Source organism: Kwoniella europaea, chromosome 1 (genome assembly GCF_036810445.1).
Source record: "Kwoniella europaea PYCC6329 chromosome 1, complete sequence".
In the NCBI taxonomy this organism is placed as follows: domain Eukaryota; kingdom Fungi; phylum Basidiomycota; class Tremellomycetes; order Tremellales; family Cryptococcaceae; genus Kwoniella; species Kwoniella europaea.
The window spans coordinates 7,556,999-7,581,184 of record NC_089487.1 but is presented as its reverse complement, the minus strand read 5'-3'; the positions used below and the strand labels follow the sequence as shown (position 1 = coordinate 7,581,184).

Below are 24,186 nucleotides of genomic sequence, written 5' to 3'. Positions count from 1 at the left end.
TTCTGAAAATGAAAAAACTGGAGTATTACGTAATTATCATTCTGTGATCGGATGTATCTGATGTCTGAGCCGGCGATGAAAAACAGAGAGCTGAAAGAGGATAACATAGATAACATAGGTGACATTTGCATGATGGATCATGAATTATCTCCATTCTAGATGTACGAGAGAACAGTATTGATACACCTCATCATAGTCACTTGATCTATATCTCGACGATCCCACCACCTGAGTTGATTCCCATCATCACCATCCGCAAGGCGAATCTATACCATCAATTCAATCTGATATCCGGTTCACGCGACAGAGGATAATAAGGTGTCTCAGCCGTGAACGATGGGTTTGTTTGCAGACATAGATGGGTGAGTTGATCAGTATCATGCGCAACAATCAACTCACGAAGCTGATGCGATGGTGAACAGACAATTCCATCGTGCGGTAGATATCGTACAGAGGTTAGTATCAATACCGAAAATTATCATTGGACATCTAAAAATGGCTGATCATCTGAGTCGAAACGTCGTATTTGTATAGTCTACCGAAAGGTGGTCCAGTACAGACGTCTTACGAGGAGAAATTATGGCTTTATTCGTTATATAAGCAAGGTAGGTAATAACATCAGATAATCGCATAGGACGAACGGTCAATCATGCTGATTGTGACACGCATCTGTTCTCAGCTACCGAAGGAGATATCTCTATACCTCGACCTGGTATGTTGGACATTTTGGGAAAAGCGAAATGGTACGTGAAGCCTTCTCCTCCAGAATAAACCAGTAGTCGAGGAATCTGATATGGGTGTATTTCAGGGACGCTTGGAACAAGCAGAAAGGGATAGATAAGCAAGAGGCTAAGCGATTATATGTGAATGCGTTGTTGAAGGTGAGTAGCCCTTCCCACCCAATGCTCAATCAAGACCAACGTCCCTTCTTCACGATTATGCTAAATATATGTCAATCAAACGTAGATTCTTCGAAATCACGGCGAGTCAGAAGGAACCCAGAATCATATCTTAGAACTAGAATCATTCGATACGAGTATTAATCAAGATCAACCACCTAGACCAGTATCTCCTGCATCGTCCTCATCATCTTATCATTCTTCTCAAGCATCACCTATCGCTCAACCTTCTCCACCCAAATATAACATGCTACCTCCCGATCCTCTACTGCCTCCTCCGGACGTAGCGGAAGATATCGTCCCTCCATCAGCTTTGACATCCTCGCACCGTTCTTTACTCAGTCTCTCTCAAGCTGGACAATCTCCATCCGGCACGCAATCACAACCTCAGAGGAGCTATCAGGATAGTATACCGCCTGCTCATGTTGGATCTAGAACACATAGTCTGGCAGGTGGACAGGGATCTATACATTCCTTTCGACAACGGCAACCAGTACCGGCACCTAATGAATCGAATTATCTAAGAAATCCGATCTCTAATCCCAACGTGCAAATGCCTCAATATTCTCATTCGCCGAATTTACCAGCAGTGAAAGATTTCATTCAAATACATACACCAGATATATCAAACTCACCTTATTTAAATATTCAAAATCCAATTCCACCTACGGGTCATACACCCATAACGAACTATCCAACCAGAATAGCAGGTCCAGGATCTGCGTCGACGTTCAACGCTGCTCCATTGAATCTATCAGTCAATCTACGTAATATTCAAACTTCTCTTTCTGCCTTACATGAGAGATTATCGATCCTGGAAAGGAATCAAAGTATAATCATAAGGAAACAGGCTAATGCCGATCGAAAGAGGAATGGATGGTTTGGATGGAATGGAAATAGTGAAGGGGAAGATGAATTGGATCAATTGGAAGAAGAAGAATTACAAAACTCTGCTTCGGCTTCGGCTTCTCAGCATTTAAGAAACCCAACATCGGGTAGTAGAGGTACGAATCAGATTACAGTGACTAGAACTAAAGTTAGAAAACCGAAACTTACAATTAGAATCATACTGTATCTGCTTTCAGCATTGAGGAGAGCGATGGTAGATCTAAGTGTTGGTCTGACGCTTATGGTGGTTTGTATAGTTGTTTTGGGAGGTGGTTGGAGAAGAGCGAGATGGACTCTGGGATTGTTACAGGCTAAGTTCCAGAGATATCTCACTCAGGGACATATATGATCTGATAAGCGCAGAGGAAGTTGATCTCAGTTGTATGATCTGTAAATGGTAGTCGACTGCTAGTTCCATAGAGTAAGATACAATGTAAGATACATAAAATTGATATCATGATTTGTTGTAATCATTCATATGGATTCTTCCTCCAATTTAAGAATCTGGTTATAAAACTGGAATACACTCAATCCAGTTTACCTGCTTAACATGGTTTCCACCGTCACACTGTCTGACTTAATCCATTCTTCAGGTGGTGATCCATCTTAGAAAAACCTATACCAGATAAACAAAATGACGACGAATCCTATCCCTCCTACTGGAGCCCATTTTCGAATCAGAGCTTGAAGGTTTATATTCCTGGCTGCTTTTCTGTATTTTGCAGACTCAGATCTCAAAGAAGTCGATAAATGTGACATTCCTACGTACATATCACGTATCAAGAAGTAAGCAAATTGTACACCTCCTTGACATTGAAGTGTGGTACCACTCCTGGGTAAGAATTTTCATTATTTTGGTTTGAATTGGAAGTAAGGATGATCTATCTTATCGACTTACGATCTAAAGAATCACCTCTCCATAATAGATCTTCCATATTCTTGGTCATTATCCTCGTTACATCCTTCAAATTCTCATTCAATTGATCAAGTTGATTTGGAGGTTGGTTTGAGGAAGAGGCAGAAGCGGCTGGACCAGCACCCTGAGTCAGAGAACGAGAATCTCGATATAATCGTGTAGTCTTTGATATGAATGTGTCTACACATTTTCATCATAATGCATCGATGTTAGTAGATCCCTGAGACGGTGTTGGGAAAAACTCTGACTCACCGAATCCCATAAATGCATATGGTCTAGTAACACCCTCTATCTTCCCTTCATAAGACCTTTGAAACTCTTTGGACAACTCGTCCAAGTAGCTGAAAGCTAATTTACGGGGATAGGAGGAATCACATATACACATGTAAATGACTTTGTCCACTATCAGGTAACTATACCAAACATACATCAGTCGAATATCTTCTTGGTGGAATGATATAACGCTTACTGTAAGGTATATTGACCAGATTCGATCGAACATGCAGGTTCACTATTTGCATTTAACCTTCTAAAGATCAATTTCGATTGTTGTTTGTACTCCGTCAATGCTTTCTCCGTCTATATCCATGAGATAATAGATTAGCTTTGTGACCTTGGACTATTCTGACACCGATCCCTGGGTTAATGGATATACTAACACTCTCATCATCCACACTGGCAGCCAGTGGCAGTCCATCGTGCACTCTGAATATCGTTGTTGACCTGACCATGTTGATAGTTCGCTAGTTGATGGAAAGAGAAATATTCACGAAAAGGTAAATAGCTGTTCACATCTTGAGTAGCTTGACGTGTCATCTTATCGGCTAAGTGAAGATTCGCTTACGTAATGCTCATCCGACACACTTGAGCCCAATTCCCTCGCACTGGGAGGGATATGTATATCTCGCCTGGTTGAATTTGCCTCTCCTCCTTCTTCTGGAACTCTCCCCTTCACAACAATCCAATAGTTTCACCACCAGCGACCGAGGGGATCCCGAGAAGTACGGCATCGGCTGCTCCAGGACGAAAGATCCAAATCACCACGAGGGACAACTCTTTCCGCCTTGACGCTTTACAGTTTCTTTGACAAACGAATTACCACCAGATCGCTCCTATCAATCCAACTCTCGCAGCTGTAGTAGGAAGCTCGAGCTACTACAAGTAAATAGAAGGTTACTCCAACATCCAAAAGTCTCAATTAGTAGTGTACGGAAGGCAACCCACCAATTGTCGATTTTCACAAATTACTCGTCCAGCAATTCTTATTCATCATGTCAACAGTATTCTATCGTTGGGGCGCCAGTCGAAATGAGCAGCGAGTGACGTTCGATGGAACTCATATCTCAGTATTCGATCTGAAGAGGGAGATTATACTGGGTAATAAAATGGGTAATGGGAAAGATTTCGATATCGGTGTATATGATAATGTTACTGGAGAAGGTATGTTTCATCTTGCCTTTCCTCCAATCACTGCTTTACAAGAACCTAACATATCTTCGTATCTACACAATCGGAAGTTGAGTAAAATGAGCAAATGCTGATGACTTATGTCCATACTCGCAGAATTCAAAGATGATAATCATCAAATTCCTCGATCTTCATCCCTCATCGCCAGGAGATTACCTTCATCAGCGAAAGGAAGAGGTAATGCTCAAAATTATATAGTGGGAACTTCAGCTGCAGATGCCTTGACGGGTGATCATAGGATTGAGTCTCATGCTAGACAGGCAATGCAGGATAAGCAGAACAGGATAGGTGGAGTAAGGGGCTCGGCGGGTACGTTTGGAAGTATGTCCAAAAGATTCGATGGGAGGGACGATGCCAAGGTGAGTTAGCATTCTATTTCGAGGAAATTCACAGAACAAACCCTTGTGAACATATCAATGTGAAATCCTGATGATTGTTTCCCCTTATCAGCCTGCAGAACTCAGCGTACCGATCTCAACGGGGAACGCAGAGGAAGATGCTAAGATAGCAGCTGTTTTGGCACAAGGTGCGGAAACTTGGGAACAGATGCAAGAGGATATGTCAGCGTGAGTACTTCGCTTTCGTGTCACGACGTACTAGGTGTTGACTTACGCTGACCTTACTATACAGAGGCTATCGAGCACCAGCAGTTCGAGCAGCACGGTCCAATAAACCCTCCGGATCGGCCGTAGCTGCTGCAACCCAAAAATACGACTTCGGCTTACAGCATGATAAAGAGCCTCCCGCTGGTTATATCTGCTATCGATGTGGTAAAAAAGGTGAGTGTTCAACTTCATTCTTGATTACAAAGAGGTGCAGACTCAGCTGATACTGTGATCGCCTAGGCCATTGGATCGAGAATTGTCCGGATAATGAAGATCCAGGTGCGAATGATCGAAAGCGATTCGTCCGAGTCACAGGTATTCCAAGGAGTTTTTTGAAGACTGTTGAAACTCCTGGTGGAGTAGAGGGTTCAAGCGGTGGTGCAATGTTGACTGCTGATGGAGGTTTTGTACGTGCTGTACCTGATCAGTGAGTGTTTTCCTTGTGTACACGTCTCACAATTCTATCATTCTAAACCCATGCAAGGAACCTATACTGACCACTTATCTTTCGACCTCAGACGTCAATGGCAGAAACAAGCTGCTGTGAAACCACGAGCACTTACTGGATCCGACGTCCGTGATTCCCAACCATTGGACGCATCGTTGATATGCCCAATATGCAAGAAACTCATATGGGAAGCTACCACCACGCCATGCTGCAAGACCAGTTTCTGTGAAGAATGCATAACGAATCATCTGTTAGAGAACGAATTCGAATGCTATACGTGCGAATCAAAGGTGCAGAGCTTAGATAAGTTGATAGTAAATCAGGAATTGAGAGACAAGGTGAATAAGTATGTGGAAGGTGAGGTTGAGAGGTCCACCAAGGAGAAGAAGGAGAGTGATGAACAGGAAAAAGCAGAAGCACAGGAAAACGGCGAAAATGATGGTGACAAAATAGAGGAAAATCAAGAAGATGGTGATAAAGGTGATGAAGAGGTGAGTAGAAGATGTGCGCTGTGTATAAAATGAGCTAAATGTTGCTTGAACGAAACGGAATAGATCGAAGAAGGTGCTATATCGCCTACCAAGGCAGAAAAGAACCCTCGACCTAATCTGAATGGATCTGATATCGACCAACAACCTAAAAATCAAATGATAGCAGCAAACGGGCAAGCGGTTGATCTAGATAATCTGACTCCGCAAGTGATAAATACTTATCTTATGGGGGTGAGTCAAAGATTTTATCATGTAAACTCAGATCTTGTAGACTTACTAACTAAAAATATATATCATTCGTATCTATCATGTAGGCCAAGAAAATGTTATTAAACCCCTCGCTTCTACCTCCAGCTCGAAACATCTTAAACCAGCAAATCGCATTACTCCAAACTCAATTATTGAAATTACAAATGATGAATCTGAATAACGGTGGGAATGGTGGCGCACCGAACGTACCATTAGGTCAAATAGGAAATGGTGGATTCGGACAGCAAAATCAGTTTAACGATATGGGAATGAACATGATGATGATGGACCAAATGAACATGAACATGGGGATGAATATGGGTATGAACATGGGTATGGGTATGATGGATAACATGGGGATGAACATGGGAATGGGTAATCAACTGCCTTTCCACCAACAACATCATCAACAACAACAACATCATCAACCATTCGGGATGAACAGAGGACGAGGTGGATTTAGGGGAGGTGGTGGGAGAGGAAGAGGTGTACCGTTCGCTCCTGCTTTGACGGGCAGGGTACCTCCCAGAGGTCCAAATATGGGTATGAAGAGAGGAGCAGAAGATGATCTGAGTAATGGTAATGGGGAGAATAAACAACAGAAAGTCATGTAATCACATACGAGTATTTCGTCTTAATTGTTTATGTTGTATTACCATAATAGCTTGTCGCTCTTATGCAATCTAGTACCGCTTAAACATGTCAGATAATCTACATTGCGATCATTCAAAATGATAAATCGCACATTGTACATTTTCCATTGCACATTGCACATTATACATTGTGCATGTCACCAAATCATCTACTCCCATCCCATCTTTCGTTATTGTTAGAATCAATTGCAACTGTACCAGATGACAACATGTAGATCTAATCTATAAATTAGCTTGTCTATTTTGACGCGATGTTCAACTTGCAGCATAGAGTAAAAGATACAATACAATGCGATACAAACAATATTTTTTCAACTCCGTCATCTTCGTCTTCCTTCCTTCTTGATTAAGTCATATCAAATCAACATTATAATCATTACCGTTATACATTAATTCCGTGTGATTGGCCTCGTTCCTTTCTCTTTCTGTTTATCCTCCCTTGCCTCTTTCAATTTTGCATGAAATCCTGAAATCTCATTCCAAACTTTCAATACTTCTCCCATCTCCTTCAAAGATATATATTTATCTCTCCAATGAATCTGTAAAGATAACAAAAAATTCAATCCATCAACATGAAGGTCAATTCAATACCAACTCAATTGATATTGTTTGATGCCATGGGAGCAGGACGCAGGTAGTAGGAGCTCAAACTTACCTGTAAAAGATCACCTATCTCTCTGGTTATTCCCGCTCTAATCATAACCTGCCCATAGGCTTCGATGAATGATAGATAGTATTTCAATCTACTTGAAACGGGTATCGGTCTAGTCATTACCATACCCATCAGTTTAATGATATTTCATGGATTAAAAGCAAGATTCACAACGATGAACTCACCCCTTCTCATATACCCATCGATTCCAACAACAAGCCAAGAACCGTTGACCTTCCGTAAGCTGCATTATCACACCGAACAACCCATTTATCAGCTATCCGATCACTGTTCCGTGTCAATTCAGTCACTCACATGATACCGCGTCCATATCACCGCCTGTCGCAAAGTCCCCAACTATCAGTTTCATCTCCCACGGTACTTCTCGCAAGAGGAGAACCAGAATCACCCTTACCTCCTCATGATCCCTTATCAGATGTCTGATCTTCCCTCCATCCCAAACTTCGTCCAGCGCAGGAAACAGGTCAGCCAACGTACCTGGATCAATCCGAGTTGACCAGTTCGTATATTCGTTATTCCGATCAGACATGTACGGTCCAGCTAATCCATTCGAAGTAGGTTTCATTGTCTGAGCATCTTTCTCTATATCGGAAATCGTCGAGAGGGTATCTTTGAGGGATTCAACGACAATCGTATCAATTTGAGGCACATCCTTGATGGTATCAATGGTATCATTGCCCTTCGTAGCGCTCCCAGCATCTGTGATAGTAATAGACAACGGTCCAAGGGCTGGTACCGTAATTACAGGTGTGGAGCTTTTCTCCTTCACTTGCTCAGTACGAGGTCCAGGAACCAACAATGCGTTGTTAATTTCGATTCGGGGGATAGGAGGGACATTGGGCAAGGACTGCTGCTCCGACGGTAGATCATCCGTGGGGACATCGTACTCGGAAACTTTCGAGACATTCCGAGATGGTGCGGGGTTGAGCAAGGGTGAGCCCGCGGTGAAGTTCCCGATTTCCGTCAAGGGTTCTCTCACGAGGTCCGCGGTGGATAAAATTCCATCAAGATATTCACCAGTGACATTTTGTCTGCGTACATCATCCTCAATGGGTTGTTCCTCAGTTGCAAGACCAATTTGCAATAATTCGACATGAGCAACTTTACGACCATCGGCCTGAAGGAAAGGAAGCAAGTTCAGGTTCAGTATTTCTGAACAGTAAAAGTAGGAGAAAACGAGAGATGAACTCACCTCTTCCCGTTTGCTTCTAACCTGAAAATTACCTCCATGAATCACAGCAAGATATGTCGCCACTTCCTCCTCACTATCAAGCTTCTCTATTAATTTATCATCTAAACCACAAATACGTTGATGCGATCCACCCGCACTATCTGTAAACCTCACTTGGGTATGATCGCAAGATGAAGGTTTATCGATTATTTTCCTGGGTAACGGCCGAAGAGGAGGTGCTGGATCGACAGCCCATATGGGAGGCGGCAGCAACCGCAAGATCGATTGATCAGATATGGTGGTAGTGCGTAAAGTGATAGGTTCACATCTCGTAACGAAATTTCCATTCGGTTCTATATGGCCAATCCTCTCCGAAAGGAAAACATGTTTCCAGAGTTGATTGCCCGAACGGAAAGTCGCGCGCATAGAAAGAGGGGAACGGTCTCCGTACAAACGCGAGTATTCTATTGGAAATGGGGCATAGATGTTCATTCCGGTTGGGTGGAACTCGAAATCTTTCAATCGGAAATTCTTTCTGAACAATGGTTCTGTAATCTGTTATCGCACCGTACGCACCCATGTCGATCAGCATTCCTCGATACTCTTCCCATTGATATGTGACCTCGACAATGTAATGATTTAACAGGAAATAAAAAGGGAAAGTAATCACAAAAAGAGGAATGATCCACTTACACCACCCCGAAGGAATGAGATCGTCACAGAATCAGGTTTGGGTCCGCTCACAGCGGGTATGTATGCATTGTCAAATTCAAATCGGCCAAGTTTCACCACCAGTATTCGTGTTTCTCGGCTGACAATCATCGCATAAGATCAGTATTCCGATAGATAAGCCATAAGGGTAGGCGGTAGACTTACCATATTTGCACGTTGCCCTCCCTATTGTCCCATTCGTCCCAGAACCGTTGAAAGCACTTCGGTGCAATGATTTTCGCAGTATCTTTATTTTTGAGATATGGGAATCCGAGTCTTGATAAGTGAGTAATACCAGCCCTCAGATTGCGAGGTAAGAATGGAAGACTCTGCTTGATGCTTCTCGTCTATGATTTGTTTATATATTCAGTATGCACCCGGATGTTTGTTAGATGTATGACGGACTCACTGGCATCTTCTTCCGATCATTCTCTCTGACCTGACTTTGCTTTATATTCTTCAATCTTCGCTTCCATTCGGAAGAACCCCCGAACTCTTCACCGGAAACCACCAGCTTCTTTGAACACAATGTCCAGAATCTGTCATGGGTATTACAGGCGATCTTCCAAATTTCATCTGAATCAAGAGGCTTAGTAAGATCGATCTGCTGTATGGAAATATGGGGAGGTGATTGACGTCGTACATCATCTTGAGGGTTTACACCAATCGCATCCACCATAGGATCATCAAGAGAAGTTTGGATATTCGATCGTTGCTGAGGCTTTGATCTTCGAGAATGAGTGCGAGGTGATACGCGTTCGGGTTTCACCTTTGTTGACGGCGAGCGATGATCGATATATTGCATATCTACATCCCCATCTCCATCATCGTCATCATCGATATTGGTCAAATCGATGACGTCCGCTGTCATTCGAGGCCTAGTGTGTTCGGCCAGTCCAAGTCCAAGTTTGGGACGTTTTGACGATCCATCCTGACATGATTTACTGATATCCAACTTTCTTTTTCGTATGTTGGTACTAGCCTGAGATGGAGGCGATTCGATGAATATTTTCCCAACAGGGGGCAAGATCGATGGGACTGGTAAGGGTGTTGTTGAGGTCCCGGCCGACTGAGGAGGAGCCACCACTTGTTTGAGGTGGGAGGCGGGTTTAGCAGAAATAGAGTGTTTTGACGATTTATCCTGAGACGAATTGCCGGTATCCAATCTTCTTTGTCGTGAGGTGTCAATCTCCTTAGTCTGCGGCGATTTAGCGACAGCTTTCCCAGTAAGTAATGAAGTCGGCGCGGTCGGAGGGGCTGCCGTTGAAGGTTCGAAGTTCGCGGATCGAGAAGATATTAGGAGTTTGGGGTTGGAACCGGAATGAGTAGAAATGGGGCGTCGAGACGATGTACCCGGAACTGTATTGGGAATATCCAGCTTTCGCTTTCGAGCGTTGGGAGTGGTCTGAATCTGCGGCGGTCGAGCGAGTGATTCTTGCTGAGAAGAAGAAAATACAGTGGGTGTGATCTTGAGGATTATCTTCGCAGGTTCTAATCCTGCCGATCGAGGGGGAACATTGACTTGTTTTGGGCGGGAAGCCAATTGAGCGGGAAGAGCAGAAGATTGAGCAGGAAGAGAAGAAGATGGGACATTTTGGTGTTGACCATCGGAGCTATGAGAGGGTTGTGAACCGGAAATAGTTCTCGACGGGCGAGGGTTCTGGGATTTCGAGATGGGTTGTTTCTCGACATTCGGGTGATCGGACGCTGTTTCACAAGGAGAGGCATCACCCATTCTACAATTGGCAGGAATGGAAGCACTAGTACTTGGCAAGAGATCGAGCGATGTGAGTTTCCGGGTAGAGGTAGTAGCAGGACCAGGCATTGAATCCGATGACTTCTTCGTATTTGACCTCATTCCAGACCCTTTAGAGGCTGCATCCGGTCGAGGCACCTTCTCTCCATTCTCGGTCATCTTTCTAGCTCCGCTACGCTTGCTAGTTGATGGTACTGGTCTTGCTGGATTGGAGACAGATACAGATACAGATACATTGTTGTCCTCCTTCTCTCGTGATATTGTTACACCTGTACTATTCCTCTTTTGAGAGATGACATTGTCTGAAGGATTGTCTGTACACTCTCGTTCTTGTAAACTGATTACCTGACAGTGATTGCCATTGAAGGGCTGTGAGTATCCACCAGTGATCGGAGGAGGAGGTAGAGGATGTTTGATGTTGGTAGATTTAGGATGTCGGAGGTTGTGGAAAGGAGAAGGGGGACGGTTTGTCATTTCAATTCCATCCTTTTTATTTTCCCAGATATTCACGATCGAGTGTCATAGGTAGGAGAAGGTCAATTCGTTGTGATGGTTCCGCAAGGGTCTTTACTTGTATAGTGTATCCTGTCCAAGTGTGCATATAAGAAACAAAGACAAAAACAACGACGGAGACCAAGAAATCAATATCAGTTGCGTCGCGCAAGTACTCGTAATGTTCATTTCACATCGCAATCGCATCCCTGTCCCTGGCTGGTGGAGGAGACGAGACAAACAATGACTAATCGACTTTAACACCTCCATATACACATGCTTACAGGACTTCCATCCCCGATCATCAACACAGCACAGATCTCAGCTTCATCTTCGAGAAGACAGGCAACGATATCAGCTAAAATAAACATGACTGTACCACCCATATCGACGTCTGATCCTCAGGTATCTTCCGAACCTCGTCGAACTACAAAAGAAACCCATCCTCACCTGCCCCCAGGTCTGATCTTAGATGAGAACGGAAAAGTCTGTAAAGTCTGTAATACATGGCAGGATTTCGCAAAAATCAACAAGAAGCAGCAGACGCAGTCGTCAGATGGAACTTCCAGTCAGGGTAAAACAGCTTTGAAAGGTATGAGTATGGCCGGATTCGCAAATCTCCTCAACAACTCTCAAGCATCATCATCGAATAATCCTACTCTTGCTCCTGTAGAAGTGGACAGGAGCAATTGTCCACCTGATACCGCATCATTAGGTCGATCCACATGGACTTTCCTTCACACCACAGCTTCATATTACCCTTCCAACCCTACCGAAATACATCAATCTAAAATAACCAATCTCCTAGAATCATTGTCGATCTTCTACCCTTGTTCATGGTGTGCTAAAGATTTCCAAAAAGACATCCGCCAGAATCCGCCAGAAGTGAAGAATAGAGAAGATTTCATGAGGTGGTTATGTGAGAGACATAACACGGTGAATAAGAAATTGAATAAACCACTGTTTGAATGTAGTATCAAGAATCTGGATAGGAGGTGGAAAGATGGTCCGGAAGATGGGAGTTGCGATTAGGTGGTCTTGGGATTAAGGGTAGAGGTTAGAGGTTAGATGGGTTCAAATTGCATATATAACATAAACACAACTCATATTGTAAGATAATACCATGCATCACTCCGTATATCACAGTTTACAACACCCTCTTATTCAATCCAAGATCTACTCTATATCTACTGATCCATGGACTGACAGTCCTCAGTCCCAACCCAATTGTTTTATCCACTGTTTCTGCTGCCAACCTAATAAGATAGGTATCATATCGGACAAGCCAAATTCCGGCCAAAAAGTATTGACGAAGTGCAACTGGGTATCTTCCGATGCCTAACGGATGTTTCACCAGTCAGACAACATTACCTTTGTATTAAATGACTTCTGACCAGAATGGATTGCGATAACTCACTTGCCACATCATGAAATCACTCAATCTCTTGACGTTCGACGTCCTGACTAGTATATCTAATTTCCCGCTTTCTTCTGGTCTTTTGAAAAGTCTCGAGTTGACCTTTGAGATAGCTTGGGAAGTGCCAAGGTTGTTGAACACGGTGGTAGAAGTGATTTGATCTATTTCTAAGTCGCCATTGTAGACAGATCTGATAGTGTTCTGAATCGAAGTGGTAATTTCATCTCGGGAAGCGTATGGTGAGCAAACATTCAATACGCCGCTAGAAAGTAACGTATGTCAGCAACGATGACATACCAAAGATATTGATAGAGAGGTTTGGGTAATCACCATGACAAGACGGATAGGCCATACTCACTTCTTATGTCCCGCAGTCATCTCTTCCATCTCTTTGATAGCCTGTTGCACGTCAGGTGGGAATAGAGATATCTGTCCGATGAATTTGATCTGTACTCCGTATTCCTCTAGTAGCGCTCTACACAAGTACCAAATACTCAGTCAATCACCTTAGTGAATAGTAGTGTGTTGTATCGTATCTGGTACATGTCATGTGTATATTCGAGTCAACTCACCCATGTTGACATAATTCTGCTAAACGATCTTTCGCCAACCTCATCAGAGCTGAGATTTCATTCTCGGATCTGCTGAAATTATCGATTGCAAATGCATAGACTGATACCACTCGTATCCGAAGTCGAAGGCATATTTCTAGGGTCTACGTTGAGGACAAAGGGATATCAGCTTCTGAGTCTCACCTCAATTTTACTTGATCGAACTATAAACTATATTCACTCACCCTCTTGAGAGCTGCAAACCCTTCACCGTGTCCCTCTGATACCTCTTTCCCTAGTCCCCTCGCATACCGTCTATTCCCGTCCATGACGAATCCGACATGTTGTGGGATGGGTCCGAGGGAGATGAGGTAGAGGAGTACGGTAGTAGCCACTGAAAATGAGAGATGTATGATGCGACTCAGTAGGGAGAGATTGGAGGCCTCGATTGTATGAGTATTTGCGTTCATCCCTACCGAGTTGGATCGTTTGTTGAGCAGATCGACGTATCCCAAAAAGTCATGGAATCTTGACAAACATAACGTTCAGGATATTTGGATCTGGCGTGGTATCCAAAACTAAAATCACTCGTGTTCTAATTTTCGAATAATCTTACCGTTTGTGGCGCAGATGCAATATAATTGACACTTACACGACAATCTGCGAACATGCATGTACTTCAGTCGCAGTTGTACAAAGACTGGAATAGAATGCGATGCATTGCGAGGCCTATACATCTTGTGGTATATACATATAGAGGTCAATCAGATCGGTACTGCCGCTTTAGCTGTCTCTTCGAAAAGATTGCGCTGCTCGTCGGTTGCAATTCCAGATTGCATTTTCCAACAGTAGATCATCATTTTGACCAATGGGGCGTCTGAAGGATAATGTAGATTGATGTTGGGAAAGGGTATCACCATAGAAGATCGAGCAGCAAAAGAGCGCATATTACAAAAGAGTGATGCTTATCACAAGAGCGAAAGGTTGAAAAGGTAATATGAAGCGTAGCGAAGAATTATCGGACGAAGCGACAAGAGGAACAGTGTTTCAGGAGAGATAAGAAGTGTCATGAATCCAGAAAGATCTGTGAGGGACTGACACAGAACTGATGGAGTGACGCTCAAAGAGACAAATTATACAGCAATGTCGCCAAAAACCTTCTCATCGTGACAGGTTTGCCGTAGTCTAGTCGAGTCGGGGTGGGAAGCCGACGAGGACGTAACCTGTCTCGCAGAGTCGAATGTGACATCTTGTGTGTCAGAGTTCCGATGAGAGACGATCTTCGTGGCTTAGGAGCACCTTGCATGACATAGTGCTGGACTGCTTGAGAGTAGGAAAGGGTCGAAGACGCTACATCAAGCTCGCAAAGAACACTCTCGTATATCGTGGTAAGCACAAGCCTCTGCTGCCCGTAGGCCAGCATAGCTTCTACGACCTGACAAGAGATTCGCTGATCGAATGAACGTAACTCACTTTTGATAGAGATTGAGAAGCTCTTCGAGAAACTCTCAACATCCAAATTTCCTGCCTCCTCTTCAGAGATTGATGCTGAGCTGAGTCCAGAAGGTGGTGGAGCGTCCGACCTCTGTCTTCGAGGTACGTTGGCAGAGGGATTGTCCAGGAGAGCCTCTGACTCCATTAAGCATATCCTTGTCTTTCCTGCATCCCTTCTGGCCTTGCACAGCTGCGACAGCAAATTCGGTCCACCGTTCTTCACCTCAACTAGCAGCAGGGCCGCCTTTCTCCCATCCTTTCCTGAAGTCAGAAACACCTGATCGGGTGTTCCGGACTTGGATTGCAATGCCGAAGGAGTCAAGGCCCGGATCAAACTCACCAATCTGTTCCTATTGACGAAATCAACATCCAACATTCCTCTTTTTGTCAGAAGCTCCAATTGTTTCTGCTCAGCTGCTTTGAGGATTGACAGACCATCTGATGGATCCAGCTGGGTACTCTGGGGCATAGGGAGAAGTTCGATCGCATTCAGAGTCGCAAGGGATTCATTCGGAACGCTATTGAAATGCCGCTTCATCAGCGCAGGACTGAAAATCCTCTTCATCAGCAAGCATTCAGACAAGATGAGCTTAGCCTGGCTCATATGCTCTGCTTCAGATACCACATCCACTCTCCATGGTTCTACCAGCTCCGATACCGCTTCTAAAACCTTATCCTCCACATCCTTCTCATTCAAAGGTAAGTTTAAATTATAAGAGGATAATGAATTATCGTTCGTCTTGACCCAGAAACCTAAGGCATGCTCCTCGGGTGCTTCACGTGGCCCCTGGCCAACATCGGCAAAACCCATGAGACGGACGAAGCCCGTAGCGGTCATGGATCGAGTAGATGGAGTATACTCAGCTTGGTCTCTTTGGATTTTGAGCTGGTTGGAGTCGAGAAATCCGCCTAGAGTGGACATGTTGATCGATGGGAAAGGCGCAGTAGGTGTAAAGGAGCAATGATTAGTTAATGTTAAGATAATGTGAGTTAGATAGCAGGATTATGCGATAGATTGGAGTTTTGAAGAGCAATGACTGTAAGGTATACTCAACAGCCTTTGTATGTTGTGCTTGCATTGTTTGGACGGAAGACCGTGCGGGAGGATACGGAGGATTGACATGTAGAATATCATTGAACTGAAAACAAGTCCCACTCAATCTCGACTCATGGGTGTAAGGAGATAATGTCCGATGCTGGTCTTGATTGAACGAAGGAAAGATAAACACACACCACACACGGATAGGTTACATAGGTAGCAAACCAGACATACTGAATAAGCTTTGACATCAACTGCTATGGACACCGCTATTAATTCTCTCGCCCCTAATCTTTTCTCGATCCATATCCTACCACACCCGCTCCGCTAGCATTCTCCCACTTAGCATCACCTTTCACGGTCTTCGCTCCTGATATACCACTACCAGCTACGGCACCTCCCACCTTATCTTCCAACCCCTTTTTATCTTTCTTAGCTTTCTTTCCTCCACCTAAAGTTAATCCTAAACCGATGACACCAGCAAGTACGTACAGTCCTCTTTTCTCATCATCGTTTAAACTCCTTTTCTCAGATCTGTACTCCTTCTGACCCTCGGTAGATTTAGGCAAATTGATTTCGGGTAATTTGATTCCAGCGTTAGACCATGCTTTACCAGGAGCAGTGATCAATGAGCTAAAAGCGGCAGTGAAAGATGGAATGTCTTTGAGGGAAGGTTCAGAAGATTCAGTTTCCAATGAATGAGCGTCGTGCGATTCGTGCACACCATGAACTGGTCCGCCTTCCAAATGCGTAGAAGCCGATGCTACGGTAAGGACCTTTGGTGCAGAGAGGGAAGGAGCGGAGTCGGTAGTGGTGCCTGATGAGAAGTTATCGGGTGTGAGGGGCTGTATTGGAGTACGAAGATCAAAGTTAGTATCATATTCGGAATTAAGGAAAATGCTGATAGCACCATATGCGAGTCGACTACGAAAGAAGGGGATGAATATAGAATACTCACAATAACCTGCTCGATATCTTTCTCCGCCTGACTACCAGGGAACCTCACATCCAACTTCTCACTGACATCTTTGGTAGCGGCCACATCGGATTTAGGTAAACCAGGTGCGACCGTGATCTTATCAGGTTCAATCGGATCGACTTTCCTAGCTTCTGTCCTCTGAGATGAAATTTGTGGTCCTGTAGAAGTGACACTGGGAACTTCGGAGGTGACTGGACCAGAACCGGATGTTGAACCTTCCACAGATTTGGGTGGTTGATTGATGGAAGCTGTGGTAGACAGACCCCTTGCACCGTTAGGGAAAGGAGGGAGAGGGCCGAGAAGCGAGGATTGTTCGGCGGATTCGAGTCGGGAAATCAATGTTGCTCTGCGATGTGATGAAGATCTGCATCAGTATATGTGTGTGGCTATGATAGAGATATAGATATAGGAAAGCTCACTTGTTGCCCTGTTGTGAAAGACCCCTCTTCTTCAACTCTGTTTTCAGCGTGACCACCGTCTCATTCTTCCAGTTCCTCTGACTGGACAATAAGACTGCTGAAGCCAGTGACCGAGATCTGGGTCTCGTCACAATCGCTCGAGGAGAGGCTGACCGAAGCGCGTCACTTGGTCTCAAAAGACCCGCAGATAGTCTGTGTCGCAACATGCTGGTCGCATAAGCTTTGACAATTACAACCTGCTTGAAGTCAATGATCAAAACACCAGTTCAAGGGTGTATACATGTATATATATCGATGAGTTGGCTTGTTTACGATAGATGAGATAGGCACGGGGGGCACGGGGACTTCCACTTCCGCATTGCCTTGTAACCCGTGTGCCTAAATTGGCATGCTCATGCCAGCAAGCCTCACTCTGATCTGTTCACCTAGCACCTAGCTGAGTCGCCATGGACTGAAAAGTTGCACTCTGCACTCTTGCGTCGAAGCTCTGGAATGACAAGATGATCGTTGACCTCTGCTTACTGCTCACATCATGGCGACGTTTCTCCCCGACATCGTGTGGCTCAAACTTGACCATGATGCCGTGATTCAGCAACCGCGGCAACAAGAGCGAATTGTCCATCCCTGTCTACTATGGCAGCCCGATGGTATTGCCCTGCGGAGGACCTTCCATCTTGCAGACCCCCAGTCGGCCATCGATCCAGACCTGGCGGAAGCAAAGTCTCATGACCCGAAAGGGGAGGAATTCTCGCTCATGGGCGGTCGTGTAGAGAGTCTAAACACACATATCACGAGTAAGCCTAGCCCAAAAGCTTTCCCAATACTAATTGCCAATCAGCTAATACGGATATGATACATTCACAGGGACTGTCTTATCCTCCTTCAAGCCTCCTGAATCGACCACGACAACTTCTTTCGCACGAACTGCAAACACTCCCTCGGCAGACGTCACAAACATACCTGAGGTTGCTGACGAACCGGGCAAACCTACACAAGTGACTGCCACTCAATATATCGGTCGAAATCATCTTTGGGATGTATACCGAGCAAAGGTCAGTAATTCATCTGATCAACGACACGTCATCCTCCAGTTGTCCGTCGCTCAGCATTTCCCTAAAGAATGTCCAAGAATCCGACCAGCCTATTGTGATACAATCGAACGATTCTCCTTCACGCAGGCTAAGAAAGGTGTACAGCGAGAAGCATGGTTCTATCAGAAATATGCTCCATCACTTAACGAATTCAAAGACACCGTCCCAAATTACAATGGAACCTTTCACGCTAGATATCCATGTAGAGAAGGCAGTTGGATTATGATAGATCTATATGCGATGATATTAGATGATCCTGGGGAGGTATTGGGGAATGGTTGGCAGAGTATACATGATGATAGTATAAGTGATGATATCTGGTGAGTACTGTTCAGTTGAACACACGATCATTGAACCAAATCAAACTACTCCAAGATTGTTTTCGAACTGTGCTTGGTTTGCTGTTTGCTGATATTTCAAATCAATCTATACAGGCGAAAAGTGTATGAATCATACGATCTCTTGCATTCTCACCAGATTATCCATAATACCGAATTAGTAGCTTTAAACATTTTTTACGATAAGAAATCTCGCAAGGTTAGAATCTGTAATTTTTTCGATGTTTTGGTTCTCGCCAGCGATAATTACGAGCCGGGTGAAGAGGCAGAAATACAGGCTAAGATGTTTCTGAGAGGTGAAAAAGCAAGGATAGAATCATTTAAGAGAATTATCGCTTTGCCCAGAATTCAATGATACATGTATAGATAATCTAAGTAATTAGGATTGTATAGTACGTGTAAGTCACCAACAGGTAGAGCCATTTCCTTCAGAGCGATATCATGTGTAAATATAGTTACTCGTACTGTCTGTATCCTTTCAACTGTTTAAATAAAAAATGTCTCTATACATGAAATGTAAATACAGTGATTCGACTATGATCTACGGAACTACAGTATCTGGATCAACAACAGGAAGATAAGTTACCCAAGGACTCGTCAAATTCGTTAAGTATACGCGAAGCGGCTAGATAAAATCAGAAACGGTAAACCACAACCATTTTCCAAATAATAGAAGACACGCATGCCATCCTCCTCATTCTTTTCTCATTTATCGATCCCACTAAACTTCTTCTGCTGATTTTGATCCGGATTGGCCACTCTGAGCTGTTCTTTCTTGATCACTTCCCACATGGTTGTAGGTCTCTTATCAGCCGACGATGATGATACCCTCTTGCTCATAGTCGAACTCGATACTGCATCGGGTAATCCATGTACCGTGACTGGTCTTTGTATCTTTGATGAGCTAGGTCTAGGTCTAGGAGTACCGAAAGGATCTCGATCTTGCCCTTCCCCTTGTCCACTAGACGTCGATCTTGGCTTTGTCGGCATAACAACTGACGATCCAGTGATATTCGAAGACAAAGATGATTTTCGATCAATAGCAGGCGAATAATTCGACATGGGACTAAGTAAGCTGAAAGGGGTAGAATTTCCTCTTCTGTTGATGGAATTGACAACGTCTCTGACCGGTCGACGATGTTGGACCAAAGGGGATGGTACAGGTGATCCAGAAGGAGGTAAAGATGCTTCATCAATCACTGTGGTATTGAGCGTTCTGGAGATCGCTCGTTTAGGTGTGGTTGGAGAAGGGGTTGGTCGTAAAGAGGATTGTTTAGGTGTTTTATCGTGCTCCGTGTCCAGGTCTACCGCTTTCTGTCTTGAAACAGATGGTATTGAAGCAAAATCATTTATCGGCAACATAGGTGGCGAAGCGAAATCCGCACCGTTAAATACTATTTCACCTGGAGCTTCTAATCCTGAATCACCGTCATCGAAAGTGGTTTGACCATTACCAGATCTGTAATGTCCCGCTCCATCCGGTCGAAGAGGATTTACCGAAGTAGAGGGTCCAGAAGGCAACGGGGAGAGTGAATCACTTTCTTCGGCTCTAACTAATGTCCCATCCGATTCATCTTTTCTGTGTACTTGTGTTTGAGTTTGATCGGCAGGAGAAGAGGCTGTTTCTGTCTCTATGGTAGCTTCACTTTCCACTGAGGAAGTTGTCGTTTCCCTTTGCACTAACACCATATCTCTCATTGATTTAGCTGAATTTAACGATGATAAACTCGGTCCTTTACCATGTTCGTTCGAAGTTAATGGCAAGTCGAGCGTATCGCCTCTCCAACTTGTTGGAGGGTGACTGGAACTTCCAGGTGAAATTTGGGAAGGTCTTGCAGGTATATTGACATTTTCACTTGACATCACGGGCCAGAGCGTAGGTTGAGGTGCCGGATCACGTATATCCAATTCTTTCTTCTGAGAAGAAGAAGAATTCGATTTGGTAGATGACAACAATGAAGTGATTCCTCCAGCTGCCATTCTGCGGAAAAACGATTCACTTCTTTTGATCGGTACATACGCTGTCTCAACGGGTGAGACCAAAGTAGGCGATTGAGAGTGAAGATATCTTGCCTCGGATATCATACCTTCTTCAGCATCCGAAAGAGCATTCGATTGACCTGATCTACCTGATCTACCTGAACGAGCAGAAGTAGGTATGGAAGTTTGCGAATACCTATTATCACATGGAGGAACTAGTAAACCAGTAAGATCAAGTGGGTCGGAAGGTGATAAGCTCGGTAGATGATATTCCAACGATGAATTGTGAGATAATCGATTTCTTGATACGTCCGAATGAGGGTTTCTGGATAATTCGGAATGTGGATTTCTTGAAAGTTCAGAATAAGGGTTGGACGTACTTGCAATTTCGTCGAAAGTACCCAGATCACTCCGTGAGTCATGAGGCGTGGGGACTGGTCCACCTCGGACTCTCAAGGGAGGTAAAATCGGAGCATCATCGTCGAAAGAACTTTCTCTATCATGGAATGGATCTTGGTCTTCATCGTCGGATTGTCGATTATTCAGCAACGATTTACCAGATTTCCAATTTCTGCCGCTTTCATCTGAATCGATCACCCAATCTCCATCTTCGTCTTCACCTTCCACGTTCCTTGAGCTAGTTCCAGCAGCGTAATTGGGCATATCCTCTCCTCCGAGCATGTCAATTCTCGAGTTTCGTATGATACTAGCTTTCCTAGCTGGTTTCTCAGGTGAATAGTAGAGTGATTTTTCCCGTTGTGGTCTAGGTCCAAGTAATCTAATACCATCTCCAATCCTTCTCGACGATTTTCTGAGGGGTCCACCTACTTCTTCGGAAGGATCATCATGAAGCTCCGCATAGGGGTCTTCCTTCTTTCCACTGAATTTACTGGAGATACTATGCAGAGTAGCTCCAATAGCTCCCATTCCTAAACCGATCGACGCACCCTTCTCCCTTAAGCCCCAAGCTTCGTAACCACCTTCAAGAGGGTTTTCAGGACTGAGCTGTTCCATCAATCCTTCTCCACCTTTCTTCCTTGATCCATATGGCCTTGAAGGTGTTCTGCCTCTGGATCCACTGGCAGGCCAAGGGGAAGCTAGTATCGCGGCTTGTTTGGCTTTTCGGCGTCGAAGGCATCTCCACAGGCATAACCCCACCAACAATCCGATCACGGCGAATATACCAAGGATTAAACCGATTTTGATTGGAAGCGTGAGGGGATGACTATGAGCGCCAGCATCGGTCGGTGCAGATGTACTTGAAGAAGAAGGGGAAGCGGAAGCTGTGGAAAACCGCAGAGATCAGCACAAGCCCGGAGTGTCAGAGGTATATCATCGGTGGACACCACGCACAGGAGTCGATAGTCGCATCTGAGGGTGTATGTTCTAACCCCGATGCAGACTTTGTCTTTGTTCCAATTATGTGGGAAGTGGAGATACCGCTTGGATCTACGGACTTACCACTTGAGGTTGTTGAGGTGGTCGATGTCGAAGACGTAGGAATAGGTGTGAAATCGTTGATCCAGGAGCTCGTCGAGGTATCCCAAATATGCAGAGTCAAATCAGCAGGTCCTCCATCACCGTAACCTGACGGAACACCAGATCAGCTAAATGATACTACTTCAGCTTGAAGTTGGACTCACCTCCAAAGACAGCAATTTGATTCCCACCTATAGCCACGGCAGTATGATCATACCGTGCTGTAGGGCCTGATGTATTACGATAAGCTTCATTCCTGATGGCAAGGGAGAGACAGATGTCACATAGGGAGATGACTCACCTTGTCCAGTTGGGGTGACTTCTTTCCATGTTCCGTCCGCCAAGTCAAATTCCCAACCATCACCGTACACCTCCCCTAATCCAGCATTCGCTCCACCAAACAAGAAAGCTTTCGTTCCATCCTCAATCGTCACCAGGCTCGCACCTCTTCTCCCCTCAGGTACCGTTCCAGATATCTGTCGCTCCGTCCAGCTAGCTGACGAGGAAGTGGTGTCCAGGGAGTAGACCGTAGAATAAGGCTGAAGTGCTGCTCCGCCAGTGGAAGGTGAAGTGTAGGCTCCACCTAGAGCAAGCAAAGTCCCATTTGGAAGAAGTATTGAGGAGTGATGATATAGCCCTATAGGTAGACTAGGTAATGGCGAGAAAGAGGATGTTGACGAGTCGAACGAATAAACATCCGAGAAGGTTACTCCTGAACCATCGTCTTTCAGTCCTCCTGTAATATACACTTTCCCATCTTCCGAAATGGAAGAAGCGGAATGATAGATCCTTCTCATAGGTTGACCATTCCCGCTTTCTTGTCTTGTGTAATCCACATTCAGTCCATCGGTCTTGACATCCATTATCCAAGCTGAATTTGAACCTGTCTGAACAGCTTCGGCGGTACCTCCATCACCACCGAATGATAGTAACTTCCAACTCCCTTCTTCTTCGGAAGATAAAGGTGTGAGTGTATGCCACGCTGAATTGGGAGCGGATGGTAAATCGAGGGATGTGAAAGGTGCAGATGAAGTCGAGAATGAAGATGTGAGAGGGAGTATGAGTGTCTCGCCGGTATTGGGTGAGGATGAATAGGTGTAAGAAGATGATGGGTCGGTTTTACCACCCTGAATGATGAGGGTGAGTGGGGAAGGAATGTAAGCTGCCGCATGACCCCATCTGAGTGATGAAACTTAGCAAAGGTTATGATTCCTTATGGTCAAGTGAGATATTACTCACCGGGGTGTGACTTTGCTCCCCTCTACGGTTTTAGCAGCTTGAGCAGTCGATAGTAAGACGAGAAGAGCAATTTTTCGACCATGTTGAATGATATGATCCATTCTTGATATATGCTGATATGCCCTTCGTCTTTCCCCCTCGCCCATTTTGAGTATGTTCTTGTCAATGTAATGAGATTCAATGTGACGCTAATGATTTGGGAAGTCGAGTTGTGAGAAGACAGGTGGCTTATAATTGGTCAAGTATCAATTTGAGTCGAGGTGTGAGTTAACTTTGATATCAATGATTGTGAGATCCAACAAGAAGGGGGGAATATCTCGAGATGATGTATGACCACATCACCTGTCATGTCATCGTACAGTCAAAAGTCTGGCCCAAGAGTACAGACATGGAAAAGTAGAACATCACTCAACCTGACAATGTTATCGAATTGATGGAAAGGCAAGTTCAGTTGGGTGGCGATTTACTATCAGCCGAGAATGAAACCGATATATCTGAGTAGCGTCATATCCCTCATAATTATTTCTCCTGGCTTCTTGAGGGTAGCTTGATGTAGACATCTCTTGTCATCTGCCATTCTGATTGATCTGATGTGATGAATGTATGGGTGTTCACTGCAGAACGAGAAGAAAGCTTGAACATATCAATGATGTATCCTTGTATCCTTGTTTATCGTTCAACCCGAAGTAACCGGAGACGCCCGATTCCTCTTCAGGCACAAAGAAGGAACCAAACAACGGC

At 44.5% G+C, this 24,186-nt stretch overlaps 10 protein-coding genes across 10 annotated transcripts; 4 read left to right on the top strand and 6 right to left on the bottom strand.

Moving 5' to 3' along the window:
• Window positions 1–336: 336 nt before the first annotated feature.
• On the top strand, window positions 337–2,136 carry V865_002887 (uncharacterized protein; the record flags this gene model as incomplete). The annotated part of the gene is made up of 6 exons (XM_066226686.1): window positions 337–362; window positions 423–455; window positions 535–605; window positions 680–743; window positions 809–881; window positions 967–2,136. 6 exons carry the CDS (start codon window positions 337–339, stop codon window positions 2,134–2,136), a joined length of 1,437 nt encoding a protein of 478 aa, XP_066082783.1.
• A 257-nt stretch (window positions 2,137–2,393) lies between these two features.
• On the bottom strand, window positions 2,394–3,434 carry V865_002886 (uncharacterized protein; the record flags this gene model as incomplete). Its single annotated transcript, XM_066226685.1, has 5 exons — window positions 2,394–2,548; window positions 2,686–2,883; window positions 2,956–3,116; window positions 3,173–3,282; window positions 3,363–3,434. 5 exons carry the CDS (start codon window positions 3,432–3,434, stop codon window positions 2,394–2,396), a joined length of 696 nt encoding a protein of 231 aa, XP_066082782.1.
• A 540-nt stretch (window positions 3,435–3,974) lies between these two features.
• On the top strand, window positions 3,975–6,577 carry V865_002885 (uncharacterized protein; the record flags this gene model as incomplete). The annotated part of the gene is made up of 8 exons (XM_066226684.1): window positions 3,975–4,143; window positions 4,267–4,529; window positions 4,621–4,736; window positions 4,801–4,949; window positions 5,016–5,202; window positions 5,294–5,714; window positions 5,778–5,945; window positions 6,029–6,577. 8 exons carry the CDS (start codon window positions 3,975–3,977, stop codon window positions 6,575–6,577), a joined length of 2,022 nt encoding a protein of 673 aa, XP_066082781.1.
• Window positions 6,578–7,005: 428 nt separating this feature from the next.
• V865_002884 (uncharacterized protein) lies at window positions 7,006–11,401 on the bottom strand (the record flags this gene model as incomplete). Its single annotated transcript, XM_066226683.1, has 9 exons — window positions 7,006–7,155; window positions 7,272–7,380; window positions 7,454–7,512; window positions 7,584–7,607; window positions 7,684–8,406; window positions 8,482–9,015; window positions 9,154–9,271; window positions 9,337–9,518; window positions 9,581–11,401. 9 exons carry the CDS (start codon window positions 11,399–11,401, stop codon window positions 7,006–7,008), a joined length of 3,720 nt encoding a protein of 1,239 aa, XP_066082780.1.
• Window positions 11,402–11,788: 387 nt separating this feature from the next.
• On the top strand, window positions 11,789–12,451 carry V865_002883 (uncharacterized protein; the record flags this gene model as incomplete). The annotated part of the gene is made up of 1 exon (XM_066226682.1): window positions 11,789–12,451. One exon carries the CDS (start codon window positions 11,789–11,791, stop codon window positions 12,449–12,451), a length of 663 nt encoding a protein of 220 aa, XP_066082779.1.
• A 180-nt stretch (window positions 12,452–12,631) lies between these two features.
• V865_002882 (di-trans,poly-cis-decaprenylcistransferase) lies at window positions 12,632–13,857 on the bottom strand (the record flags this gene model as incomplete). Its single annotated transcript, XM_066226681.1, has 5 exons — window positions 12,632–12,757; window positions 12,837–13,098; window positions 13,195–13,311; window positions 13,409–13,551; window positions 13,633–13,857. The coding sequence occupies 5 exons, from the start codon at window positions 13,855–13,857 to the stop codon at window positions 12,632–12,634; spliced, it is 873 nt and encodes a 290-aa protein (XP_066082778.1).
• Window positions 13,858–14,507: 650 nt separating this feature from the next.
• On the bottom strand, window positions 14,508–15,803 carry V865_002881 (uncharacterized protein; the record flags this gene model as incomplete). The annotated part of the gene is made up of 1 exon (XM_066226680.1): window positions 14,508–15,803. The coding sequence occupies one exon, from the start codon at window positions 15,801–15,803 to the stop codon at window positions 14,508–14,510; it is 1,296 nt and encodes a 431-aa protein (XP_066082777.1).
• Window positions 15,804–16,207: 404 nt separating this feature from the next.
• V865_002880 (uncharacterized protein) lies at window positions 16,208–17,524 on the bottom strand (the record flags this gene model as incomplete). Its single annotated transcript, XM_066226679.1, has 3 exons — window positions 16,208–16,765; window positions 16,879–17,245; window positions 17,319–17,524. The coding sequence occupies 3 exons, from the start codon at window positions 17,522–17,524 to the stop codon at window positions 16,208–16,210; spliced, it is 1,131 nt and encodes a 376-aa protein (XP_066082776.1).
• A 326-nt stretch (window positions 17,525–17,850) lies between these two features.
• V865_002879 (uncharacterized protein) lies at window positions 17,851–19,102 on the top strand (the record flags this gene model as incomplete). The annotated part of the gene is made up of 3 exons (XM_066226678.1): window positions 17,851–18,112; window positions 18,183–18,729; window positions 18,844–19,102. 3 exons carry the CDS (start codon window positions 17,851–17,853, stop codon window positions 19,100–19,102), a joined length of 1,068 nt encoding a protein of 355 aa, XP_066082775.1.
• A 350-nt stretch (window positions 19,103–19,452) lies between these two features.
• V865_002878 (uncharacterized protein) lies at window positions 19,453–23,591 on the bottom strand (the record flags this gene model as incomplete). Its single annotated transcript, XM_066226677.1, has 5 exons — window positions 19,453–22,010; window positions 22,081–22,314; window positions 22,371–22,436; window positions 22,508–23,385; window positions 23,446–23,591. 5 exons carry the CDS (start codon window positions 23,589–23,591, stop codon window positions 19,453–19,455), a joined length of 3,882 nt encoding a protein of 1,293 aa, XP_066082774.1.
• Between the last annotated feature and the right edge of the window lie 595 nt (window positions 23,592–24,186).